General features: G+C 39.6%; 1 protein-coding gene and 1 non-coding gene across 2 annotated transcripts; one reads left to right on the top strand and one right to left on the bottom strand.

Moving 5' to 3' along the window:
• Positions 1–4,744: 4,744 nt before the first annotated feature.
• dcaf7 (ddb1 and cul4 associated factor 7) lies at positions 4,745–11,499 on the top strand. The gene is made up of 7 exons (XM_085271987.1): positions 4,745–5,160; positions 5,475–5,633; positions 7,281–7,392; positions 7,500–7,618; positions 7,707–7,916; positions 8,165–8,282; positions 10,236–11,499. Exons 1-7 carry the CDS (start codon positions 5,023–5,025, stop codon positions 10,406–10,408), a joined length of 1,029 nt encoding a protein of 342 aa, XP_085128113.1. The 5' UTR covers positions 4,745–5,022; the 3' UTR covers positions 10,409–11,499.
• A 243-nt stretch (positions 11,500–11,742) lies between these two features.
• Positions 11,743–11,814, bottom strand: trnac-gca (transfer RNA cysteine (anticodon GCA)). The gene has a single exon. It is a non-coding gene; the product is annotated as a tRNA-Cys (tRNA).
• Positions 11,815–12,462: the final 648 nt, after the last annotated feature.

Genomic DNA, 12,462 nt, shown 5'->3' with positions numbered 1-12,462 from the left:
TTGACCGCAACACGGAAATGCCAGTTGATATTTCACAGGAAACAACAGTCAACTTGCACAGCACAGCAGAAGATTGCCCTGGTGCCAGACTTATCACTAATATCCAAAATACCAATAATGTCAAGGTTATTCAATTTAACATCTTTAAAAACCTGGAAACTCAAAAAAGAAAAGTCCCACCTGCTATTGTGGAGGAGTTGTCACTGCTAATAATGCCATAATGTGTTATCTAGGGGTCTAGATTTATGCCTGTAGTGCACTGCCATGTAAATAATTTGCATTTACTGAATATGTACTGAGTACTACTGTTCAAAAATTGAATAAAGAAACAAACTAATTTTTGCCTCTTTTTTTTTTTAATTAAAACCACCTTATAGAACATTACATCTGTTACAGTGTAGAATCCATGTCATTTATAGTTTACAAATGACAAAATGTTTACATAAAATCATGACAGTGTTTACATGATATCACCCACTACTAACACTACTTTATTTACTGTATCTTTTGAAAAAAAAATATACCACTATTTATACAGAAAAAGACTTAAGAATATTTAACAGGAGCAGGTTTCATTTTTCCCTGGTTTTATTATCACACTGGAGGACTTATTACTTTAATTCCCAAACCTAAGAAGGACCTACTTTTTATAGACAACTGGAGACCAATACGCCTCCTATATAATGATTATAAAATTTTAGCTCTATTGCTAGCTAGAAGAATGAAATTTTTTTTGAATGATATTGTAGATGAGACAGTCTGTATTTATGACAAACAGGCACATCTCCAATAATATTAGACTCGTCTTGGATATTCTGGACTACTCAGCATTAATATCTGATGACTCATTTATCCTTCTCCTGGACTTCTATAAAGCCTTTGACTCAATTGAGCATGAATTTATATTTCTTACACTTCAGAAAGTTTTGGTGATATCTTCTGCTAAGATATCAAAACTCTGATTATTATCATGACCCCACAGAGCGGGACATTCACTTTAGCCGAAAAGCATTGAGATGGCCCAGCAAGCTGCAGGAACAACAATGGCCACTGTGGCAAGACCTAAACCTACTTTAAGTAGGCGCTGATTATTTTCCACATTTTTCACGAGTTCTGCATTCGCTTTCGTGCTTTTTTCGAGCTCTTCCCTGAGCTTTGTGTTGTCTTTCCTGCTATTTTCAAGCTCTTCCAAGAGCTTTGCGTTTTCTTTACTGCTATTTTCAAGCTCTTCCCTGAGCTCTGTGTTGTCTTTCCTGCTATATTCGAGCTCTTCCATGAGCTCTGCGTTTTCCTCCCTACTATTTTTGAGCTCTTCCATGAGTTCTGAGTTGTCTTTCCTACTATTTTCGAGCTCTTGCTTGAGATCTGGGTTTTCTTTCCTAATATTTTTGAGCTCTTCCCTGAGATCTGCGTTTTCTTTCTTAATATTTTCGACCTCTTCCATGAGTTCTGAGTTGTCTTTCCTACTATTTTTGAGCTCTTCCCTGAGATCTGGGTTTTCTTTCCTAATATTTTTGAGCTCTTCCCTGAGATCTGCGTTTTCTTTCTTAATATTTTAGAGCTCTTCCATGAGTTCTGAGTTGTCTTTCCAAATATTTTTGAGCTCTTGCTTGAGATCTGGGTTTTCTTTCCTAATATTTTTGAGCTCTTCCCTGAGATCTGCGTTTTCTTTCTTAATATTTTCGACCTCTTCCATGAGTTCTGAGTTGTCTTTCCTACTATTTTTGAGCTCTTCCCTGAGATCTGGGTTTTCTTTCCTAATATTTTTGAGCTCTTCCCTGAGATCTGCGTTTTCTTTCTTAATATTTTCGACCTCTTCCATGAGTTCTGAGTTGTCTTTCCTACTATTTTTGAGCTCTTGCTTGAGATCTGGGTTTTCTTTCCTAATATTTTTGAGCTCTTCCTTGAGATCTGCGTTTTCTTTCTTAATATTTTCGACCTCTTCCATGAGTTCTGAGTTGTCTTTCCTACTATTTTTGAGCTCTTCCCTGAGATCTGGGTTTTCTTTCCTAATATTTTTGAGCTCTTCCCTGAGATCTGCGTTTTCTTTCTTAATATTTTAGAGCTCTTCCATGAGTTCTGAGTTGTCTTTCCAAATATTTTTGAGCTGTTGCTTGAGATCTGCGTTTTCTTTCTTAATATTTTCGGCCTCTTCCATGAGTTCTGAGTTGTCTTTCCTACTATTTTCGAGCTCTTCCCTGAGCTCTATGTTGTCTTTCCTGCTATATTCGAGTTCTTCCATGAGCTCTGCGTTTTCCTCCCTAGTATTTTTGAGCTCTTCCATGAGTTCTGAGTTGTCTTTCCTACTATTTTTGAGCTCTTGCTTGAGATCTGGGTTTTCTTTCCTAATATTTTTGAGCTCTTCCCTGACATCTGCGTTTTCTTTCTTAATATTTTCGACCTCTTCCATGAGTTCTGAGTTGTCTTTCCTACTATTTTTGAGCTCTTGATTGAGATCTGGGTTTTCTTTCCTAATATTTTTGAGCTCTTCCATGAGTTCTGAGTTGTCTTTCCTACTTTTTTTGAGCTCTTCCCTGAGCTCTGTGTTGTCTTTCCTGCTATATTCGAGCTCTTCCATGAGCTCTGCGTTTTCCTTCCTACTACTTTTTAGCTCTTCCATGAGTTCTGAGTTGTCTTTCCTACTATTTCTGAGCTCTTGCTTGAGATCTGCATTTTCTTTCCTAATATTTTTGAGCTCTTCCCTGAGATCTGCGTTGTCTTTCCAACTATTTTTGAGCTCTTGCATGAGATCTGCGTTTTCTTTCTTAATATTTTTGAGCTCTTCCCTTTGTTTTGCATTTCTTCTACGGTTGTGCTCAAATTGAAGCACTACGTCTCTGTGAATTTGAGACAGTCTCATCTCACTAGCCTCAAGCTGCACTCTTAGTGACTCATCTCCACTATCGCTTCCAGAAGATAAGTTATTTAATGACTCCTGTGGCATTTTTTTAAAGGTTTAAAGCACCGTGTCACAGGTTAAATACGTATTAGCTTTGTCTAAAACAACTGGCTGTTTCTGAAAATGCTCCAATGTAAACTGTTAAAGGAGCTCCCTATTTAAGGACTAGCAGAGAACGTGAAGTCGACCGTGACGTCAGAATGGTCCTTTGTGAAGATCAAAGGATCAAAGAGCGGGGTGCGTTCCAAGATGGCCGAGTAAGTACACGCTGGTCGTGTCCAAATTCAAGGGCTACATCCTCCTGAGGCCGCATTTGTAGACCGATTACGTCACAGCGACGCGCCGAAGGCTGTCCAAATTCGTAGGCTGTGTCCCAATTCAGGGTCTGCACGCTTGAAGTACGCGCACTACGCGCACTACGCGTACTACGTACGGTGCGTACTATAAGTACAAGAATCTTTATCTTTATCTGTTGTACAGTGTCCTTGGGTGCTTTGAAAGGCGCTATTTAAATAAAATGTATTATTATTATTATTAAGAAGTGCAGAAGTGAGAGGCTTGTGAAATGGGACGGTCTAGCCTTCGTCTCGCTGTTCAGGTTGCCTAGCAACCATGATACTAATCGCGAGAAACGTTACATGCATGAAGGAGAAAGGAGATGTGACATAAATGAAGGAGAAAAAAATGTTTTGTTGGTCATTCATTTTTGTCATGACATCACTTTGATCAGTTGAGTATCTGAGGCTGAGACCACAGGACTGTAAAACATGATTGTTGGGCTTCATTTCTGTACTGAACAGTCATTTCAAGATTAGTTAGTAAATAACAATTAGCTAATGTTGTTCATGAGACTAAAATCATCTCCCTGTGGTAATGTAAATATAATATGGCCAATATTATAGTATTGTCAGATTATTATGAGTGATATATATACACACACACACACTCACACACATACATATATACACACACACACACACACACACATATATATATATATATATATATATATATATGTGTGTGTGTGTGTGTGTGTGTGTGTATATATATGTGTGTGTGTGTGTATATATGTATATATATATATATATATGTGTGTGTGTGTGTGTATATATATATGTGTGTGTGTATATATATATATATATATATATATATGTAACTGCACAAAAAATACTGCAGTACATTACACATTAACAAATCAGTGCGAATGCTGATTAAGCATTATGAAAAATGTAGTGTAGTCCTTATTATGCCATTGTACAACAAAAGCACACGAGTGAGAAGAAAGCAATCGTTGCAAATGTCATACATTATTTGATAGATGTAAGCTGTATGAATATGATATTACTAAAGACAATTTACTCATAGGTGATTTAGACTCATTGACGTACTGTTGCTGTCCCCAGAAAGGCAAAGTAACTAACATTCTTCGACTTTTTCCGCATGTAAAAGGAAATTGCATTTGTGATGAGATGATGGATTGTATGTTTGTCGGGAAATTTTTGGGAAGAAAAATGAGGAAATATTTGCTCTATTTCAGCATTTTCAAACACTGGTTCAACTTGGACAACTTGATTAGTGTTTCAGTTTGGTTTCCACATTCACAAAATCGTTTCAGTTTTAATTATTTCTCAAAAGTCTATTTTTTTAAATATTTATTTTAGTAAACAACATTATTTTTCACAACTAGTTTTAGCTTTTAGTTTCGTTTTAGTTTAACCTGGGAAGAAGCACAGGCGTTACAGGGAGCAGCAGTTTCCACCTTTTAATCACCCGCTATTTACATCCAACCAGCAGGTGGCGGTAATGCATCTCTAAGCTTCTTCGCTGACCGCCAATAAATTCAAGAGTAGAGGGGCTTTTATGTTGGAAATACTAACCGGAAGTCATCTGGATATCGTGTGACTTGACCTTTTCTTCAGGTTGAAGCCAGCGATGGTACTCTTTGTTAAGTAACGTGGTGGTAAACGTTGCTTTCAGACAAGATTTGCTCATTTAAATAGCCGCTGTCGCCGTGTCTGCCGTCATTTGTTCATACAAGTTAAAGAAGCGGTCGAACTTCGCTTGTGGGACTACTTAAATCGCAGTTCGCTGACGCTGGTGTGTTGGCTGCAGTTCGAGGGGGGATGTCTCTTCACGGCAAAAGAAAAGAAATCTACAAATACGAAGCGCCATGGACGGTGTACGCCATGAACTGGAGCGTCCGTCCGGACAAACGGTTTCGGTTGGCTCTCGGCAGCTTCGTGGAGGAATACAACAACAAGGTGCGCAGTGTGGTTTGGGCCGCCAGCAGCTAACGCAGCGTTGACGAATTAATGCTAATGCTAGCTGCCCTAGCGTACAATAACAATGTCCGATCTGTTGTTATTTACCAGTAAAACTAAAACAACAACAGTGGGCATATGTGTTAATAACCAGCGCGTCTTTTGTTGTGTATTACTAATAATATCCCTTAGTAACGCCACGATAAATGGATAATTCTAACTCCGAACCCCCTTGGGAACAGTCATTTGGTTTCATTCCCGATATATCAGGTCGTCTGTTTGATATGACAGGAGATGTTTTCCCTCCTGCACAGGTTCAGCTGGTGGGTCTGGAGGAAGAGAGCTCAGAGTTTGTCTGCAGGAACACATTTGACCACCCTTACCCCACCACCAAGATCATGTGGATCCCAGACACGAAGGGGGTCTATCCAGACCTGCTGGCCACCAGTGGGGACTACCTGCGCATTTGGAGGGTAAGAATACAGATAACTGTGTTTTATATAGGAAAATCCTGAACACGCTACAAAGAGAACAAGTAAAATATAATAGATAATATGAATTAAAACCGCGAGTTTCCAAAAGTGATTTAAAAGAAAACGGCAAACAAGACACGGTTAGAGTAGTATGTTGTGAGCAAAGGGGTCACCACACAGGAACGAGGGTGTTGGAAGACATGTATGAGTACAGCGTGATAGTGGTGAGGATCAGCTCTGTGCCCCTTCTTGTTTGCACTGGTGATGGACAGGCTGAGAGATGAGGTTAGACAGGCGCATCCATGGACTGTGATGTTCACATGATATCGTGATCTGTAGTGAGAGAAGGGAGCAGGTGGAAGAGAGTCTGGAGAAGTGGAGGTATGTTCTAGAGAAGATTAAATTATTAGAAGAATCAAAACAGAATATATGTGAGTGAATGAGAGGGTGACACGTGTAACAATGAAGACGCAAGCAGCATAGGTAGGCAAGAGAAGTGAAGAAGAGAGTGCAGGCAGGGGGAAGGGAGTGGAGATGAGTTTCAGGGGTGATTTGTAGCACAAGGATAGGAGGAGTGAGAGGGGAGGTTTACAGAGTGATAGTGAGATTAGACATGATTAGAAATGAGTACATCAGAGGGAAAGCTCAGGTTGAGTGGTTTGGAGCCAGATTTAAAGAGGCAAGGCTGAGATGGTTTGGACATGTCCATAGGGAGTGATGGCGAATATTGGTCAAAGGAGGCCTGAATATGGAGCTGCTAGACAGGAGTAAAATAGGAGGACTACAGAGAGAAGATTCGTAGATGTAATGAGAAAGGACATGCAGAGGGTTGGTGTGACAGAAGAGGATGCTTAGAGACAGGGTGAGATGGAGAGAGATGAGCGGCTGTGCTCTAAAAGCAGCAGTTGAAAGATGAAGAATACGGTAACAGGGAAGAGATCAAGATGACATCTCTTTATGACCTACTGGCTTTTAGAGTGATCATTAAATATTTTTAATACCTACTATTATGTTTTAAGTTGTACTCTAAAACAGACGGGGAGTAAGTCACCTGATTAAATGTAAGAGCCTGTGGGGCGAAGAAGAATTTGCATTAATTTAACTGGGATGAAATGAATGCACGATTCTGCTTGTTAAAGTCTTAGGAGATAAAATGAACAGATAACAAATGTAACTGGAGGATCAGACAGCCAATTGTGTTAACAAATAAGAGCTATTTTGTGTCTCTGCGCTATGGAGCTTTGCTGTTGTTAAAAAAATATATATTAATAACACATCAATGACCCACATTTTACTTCTTTATTATGAACTGAAAGTGTCCCGCTGTTCTAACTATTACCTCATGGAACAAATGCATGATTTAATCCTCTTTAGTTGCTAAAAACATATCCAGCTGTTTTAAAAGCAGGAAATATTACATTTGTGAATTGTTGAGGACTTTTAAGAAGATGCATTTGGTCTTTTTTTTTTTTTTTATGTTTTCATAGCAAAAGTAAAAACGGTATTTCCAGCCTTATTTAACTTGTCTGCTGCTGAAATGCACAACTGCATGTAAAAGGACTAAAAGATTTTTTTCGTCCTGGAGGCTGGCTGGTGGCACATTAGCTGGTAGCACTTGTTGTATAAGTCCTTGGGTTTGTGTTGCAGGTCAGCGACACAGAAACACGTCTTGAATGTTTGCTGAATAACAACAAGAACTCAGACTTCTGCGCTCCCCTCACCTCCTTTGACTGGAATGAAGTCGATCCTAATCTACTTGGTAAGTAACCCAGTATGTCATAAACTGTAAAGAGTTACTAAATTGAATGTAGTTTTTCTTTCTTTTGTGACCTTTGAAATCGTTAAGCTTTGTTGCTTTTTCTGCAGGTACTTCCAGTATTGACACCACCTGCACAATCTGGGGGTTGGAAACCGGCCAGGTGTTGGGACGAGTTAACCTTGTGTCTGGACACGTGAAGACCCAGCTGATCGCCCACGACAAAGAGGTGTGTGTGTTTGGAGCCCAGAGGTGATCCCTGTGTTGCTGTGTATGCACAGGAATATTTAATTGAATCCAGCTGTTTGTCTCTGCAGGTGTATGACATCGCGTTCAGCCGTGCAGGAGGTGGTAGAGACATGTTCGCCTCTGTTGGAGCCGATGGATCCGTCCGCATGTTTGACCTGCGACACCTCGAGCACAGCACCATCATCTACGAGGACCCCCAGCACCACCCGCTCCTCCGTCTCTGCTGGAACAAACAGGACCCCAACTACCTGGCCACGATGGCCATGGACGGCATGGAGGTGGGTTTGCTTTAAAATACTATAACACTTTTTTTTGTTTGTTTGTTTTAGGGAGCAAAAAAAGTAACATTTAGATTTTTTGGGGCATGTAATTATCAAAGTACCTCTTCCAGAGTTTTCCATTAAATACCTCAGCAGAAGGAGATTCCCAGAAAGACCTTAGCCATTTTGTAACATCAGGCCACATTTTATCTGTTTGAGGAAAATAGTTTTATTATTATTTAATTTGAAATCTTTTTGTTTAATAGGTGGTTATCCTGGACGTACGCGTGCCCTGCACTCCAGTGGCTCGGCTGAACAACCATCGCGCTTGTGTTAACGGCATCGCGTGGGCACCGCACTCCTCATGTCACATCTGCACCGCAGGTAAGCAAACTGCAAGCAGGCCTTCAGTAAAATTAGAACCACTCACGGAGATGTGTGATCTCAGGTACCGCTAAGACGTAAAATAACACACTTCAGTGTTTAACTAGAAGTTTATATTTGTGTTTTTAAAGGCTTGTAAGATACCAATATGCTGGATTTTGATTTGTAATATTAACTTATCTTTTCTTAGAAACAGAAAACCAGGACTCATGCTACAAAGTCATTCACTTGTATTTTGATATGCTTAAGACAAATAGCGACATATACAATATGAAAAAAACTACGTGTGGGTAATTTAACCATTTAGTGGGGCTTTATCCTTCAGTGGGAAATTTGTGAAATGTTGTGCTTGGCCCATTAAATACTGTTGTTCCATTTCCACAAACTACAAACACGCTCCATCTACCACAAGCAGCAGACTTCAAGCACACTACAAAAAAGTGTAACAGTCATGATTATTTGGCCATCAAATCTCCACCTGTCCATGTCTGTAACGGGCTATAATTGAGGCTTTTGACTGTAGTCGTATGTCCTGCTTCTGATGTTAGGGGCCATGAAATGTTTAATTGGTGCATTATGTAAAAGATTATAACATGCTATTTTATTTTTGTGGTTTTATGATATTTGGCAAACAGCTTCGACCATATTTGAGCAAGGGAGGTGCATTACCTACTGCCAAGCAACAGTGAAAACAAGCGACACAGCATGCAAAAACCCAAAGTTCACTTTCATTTATTTGTCTTCACATTTTTTTTTACAAAACTTTTTTTTTTTAGATTTCTTTTTAAATGTCAAAACATCTAGATTAACATGCAAAAACAGATTTGATCGGTCTTTGTTCGTTTCTTCAGAATTTTTAATTTGAAATAGCAAACTGTGTCCGTTCTTTGAATTATTTTGATTTAGGAAAAATGCAAATAGATAAATACTGAATGTTGCACTCACTCCCCACGCCGTGAGCGGGGGTTTCCCCTTATAGCCAAAATGTTTGCTGGATGAGGATATGGAGCGAAATAGTGCATGGTTTATTTACCAAATTTCCTCTTGTGGGACAATTAAATGATTATTCTATTCTATTTACAGTTTATTGTAGATGTTTTGCAGACCGTGAGGTTGAGATAACAAACATTAGAATTATCGGAAATTCCTTTTCTTGACAGTGTCAGGCTGTTTCTTTATGGGTGGTTTTTCTGTACCGAGTCTCACGTATTTTAGGACATGAAATATTGCATAAATGATTTGATTTGTCTTGTAAACCATGACCTTAACAAAGTGTGATGATTTTACTTTAAACACCAAAACCAACATTTGTCTACTTAAAATAAGTTTGGGCAGAAATACAAAACGATATTTAATAAAAACACTTTAGTTTTCTAAAAGTGTGTTGGGCGAGACTTCTCTTTAAAGAAGAGTGCTTTGCCTTTCCCATTTAGTTTTTTTTCTTTTTTTGTGGTAACTGAAACAACCTTCTCTTTGTTGTCAGTATGTCAGTGATTAAGTTAATAAAATCGGTCATAAAAAGCCCGTGGATAGGCCAAATATTCAGTGCAGCAGTTATCCAAATGTTGTGTTCGTTGCTGTAGAAAGTATAACAAAGATTCGATTCACGATTTAAGATGACTCTGCCGCACATCATCACGTCAGAATAGATCAGAACAGCAGTTTTCCAGCTTTAAGCCAGGGTCTGGATAGAAAGGTGCACCGTTCTTTGCTGCTTTTAAGAAAATTCAATATTAGCAGTGTGCTCATTTTGTTACATTTTCTTTAAAGTTATTTTGCCCAGCCCTGGCATAATTATGTTAGAGGAAGCACTTAAACATTTTATTTCCACCTCAGCACCGATATCTCTGCTTTGCCTGCTTCCCGGGTTTCCTTTTCTGTTCTTTTTTTTAAAAAATTCATTAATTGATTGTTTACATTTTATTGTTCCCTTTTCTTTCCGTCTCCTCTAAGCTGACGACCACCAGGCCCTGATCTGGGACATCCAACAGATGCCACGGGCCATCGAGGACCCGATCCTGGCCTACACCGCCGAAGGCGAGATAAACAACGTGCAGTGGGCCTCCACGCAGCCGGACTGGATCGCCATCTGCTATAACAACTGCCTGGAGATCCTGCGTGTGTGAAGTCACGGAGAAGGAGCGCCATTTCAGATGTGGACTTTTTTTTCCGTTCTCATTCCTACGTTTTCAAGACGAGGATGAGGTGTCGAGTGAACTCTCTGAATGTGTTTGGAATATTAAACACCTGCTCCGCAATAACCTGGTTTACAATGTTTTTTCCATGTCTTTACTGTTATATTAACCGTGTTTAAGCACTTATTTATTTTGCTCACATGGTAGTGTTCAGCAGCTGGAAGAGACACGAGTGCTTTGAGCTGCTGCGTATGAAAGTCCGATTTTTGTACTCCTCGGTGTGATTTGTAGCCAGCCGTGTGATATTCATGAAGGGTTTACCTTCCTTGTACATTTCATCTGTTTCCTTTCTAAAGGTTGATACCAGCTACTGTAGGTGCCAGAAGATGGCCTCTCTAATATGTAGGAATATGTTGTAGCCTTTCTCGTGAATGCATACCTTTTTATCGATAATTCGAGGATTAATATATTGCAGTCTTGTTTACCCTTGTGGCAATTAAAGCTGTTAAATTTGGGTGTATGTACTCTCTTCAGATGACTGTGCCCAGCCTCAAGCTTGTGACTGGTGCAACTTTTCGAAAAATGTAAAATAACCTGAGAGGGTTCATGTTGTCACTGCAGTGGTGTGTCATCATATGTTGTGTTTTAGTTCGGCTGGCGATGCTGTGAAGCAACCGTGTACAGCAGCACTCAAAACCTACCAGAGCAATGTTGTTCAACCTTTTATTGCCCCCACCCCCCCCACCCCCCAATTATTCAATTATTCTCCTCTTTGTCTTATTTTTACATGTAGAAAGTTGTGCTTGGAAAGCTGCATTTTTTTTTTCATGCGCGTGAGCTGTAAAAATGGGAGGAAAAAACTTTCTGACTGTTTATGTCTGCCTCTTTTTTTGTTGTTGTTTTCAGTAATTAAAGGGTCATGTCCTTGTAGCATGCCATTACAAGACAAATTGTACATACATATAAATATATCAACTCAAGTTGTTTGTAAGACAAGTGTTCATGCCGTAGTCTTTTTTTCTTTTCATAAAGTTTAATATGGAATTTACTCAAATAAATTGTATTCCTCCATGTCTTACAAACTAAGCCTTGTGTTGCCTTATTTCTTTTTTGCCCCCCAGCTTTTGTAAGATCATTTTACTGTTGCTGCCTTTGCATGGCACGAGTTAATCTATTTAGAAAGCTACTGCTGTCAGCACATTCATCCTGCAGTTCTCAGAGAGCCAGAGCTGTCTATTTACAGTTCGGGGTCATTTTCACCTTACGCTCAGTTGCCTCTCTCCAATAAACATAATTTCAGTTTGTGTTGGTAGAAGGGTGAAAAGAGGGGGCACCCGGATTTGAACCGGGGACCTCTTGATCTGCAGTCAAATGCTCTACCACTGAGCTATACCCCCTACAGGTGCAATACTGTCATTTTCTCTTCTTAGTTGTCAGTTCCCTGATAGGTCAAAAACACTGTTCTTGTAAAAGAGGTAGCTTTTTTTTTCAGTGCAAAAAAACCTCAACATTGCACTTCCCATCAATAATTTTAAGGTCTGATACTTGCTTTTCATAAGAATTTACTACTATTCCTCCTGAAAATTCTGAAAGGTGCAGCCTTCCAATTTTAAATTGGGCTAATCTGCTCTTCCACTCAGCTTTCTGTGCAGCTGATAAATTTAGATCACTCCCTAGAAGTCACGTTATGACCACTTATGCTGGGCACATGCTTTAAATTTGTCACAGAAATTAAACATGAACTTTTCTTTTGCACTGACCCAAATTTTGAGCGGCGGATCACCACTGGCAACGGAAGCTGGGTTTCCAGGAACTGAGCTTTTTCATCAGTTTTCATGTGAAGAGTGGACAGTTTCCTTTTCACATGTCGGGTTAAGAGGAAGCCCAGGAGGATACTAAACTGGCTTCATCCTGTTGTGCACTATAAAGTTGTCCCGAGTGTGAGACTATCAACAAGGAGTTCTAGTGTGATGCCCTGAGTTCTTTGGCCACACGCGTCATACTTCCTCATCACCTGCTCCCCTTGGCTTTGCAGGATTGCTGTT

The sequence above is a fragment of the Mchenga conophoros genome, linkage group LG4, assembly GCF_057382185.1.
Source record: "Mchenga conophoros isolate Kocher_MC1m ecotype Shallow Benthic linkage group LG4, M_conophoros_male_GT1.1, whole genome shotgun sequence".
Classification (NCBI taxonomy): domain Eukaryota; kingdom Metazoa; phylum Chordata; class Actinopteri; order Cichliformes; family Cichlidae; genus Mchenga; species Mchenga conophoros.
The sequence above is the reverse complement of the archived record's forward strand: the minus strand, read 5'-3'. Positions and strand labels throughout refer to the sequence as shown.

Bases quoted from the DNA above. Each gene is read 5' to 3' on its own strand.
- dcaf7 (XM_085271987.1), top strand. From the start codon at position 5,023: ATGTCTCTTCACGGCAAAAGAAAAGAAATCTACAAATACGAAGCGCCA. The intron at 5,634-7,280 runs GTAAGAATACAG...TTTGTGTTGCAG, and splicing joins ACTACCTGCGCATTTGGAGG to GTCAGCGACACAGAAACACG. The intron at 8,283-10,235 runs GTAAGCAAACTG...GTCTCCTCTAAG, and splicing joins ATGTCACATCTGCACCGCAG to CTGACGACCACCAGGCCCTG.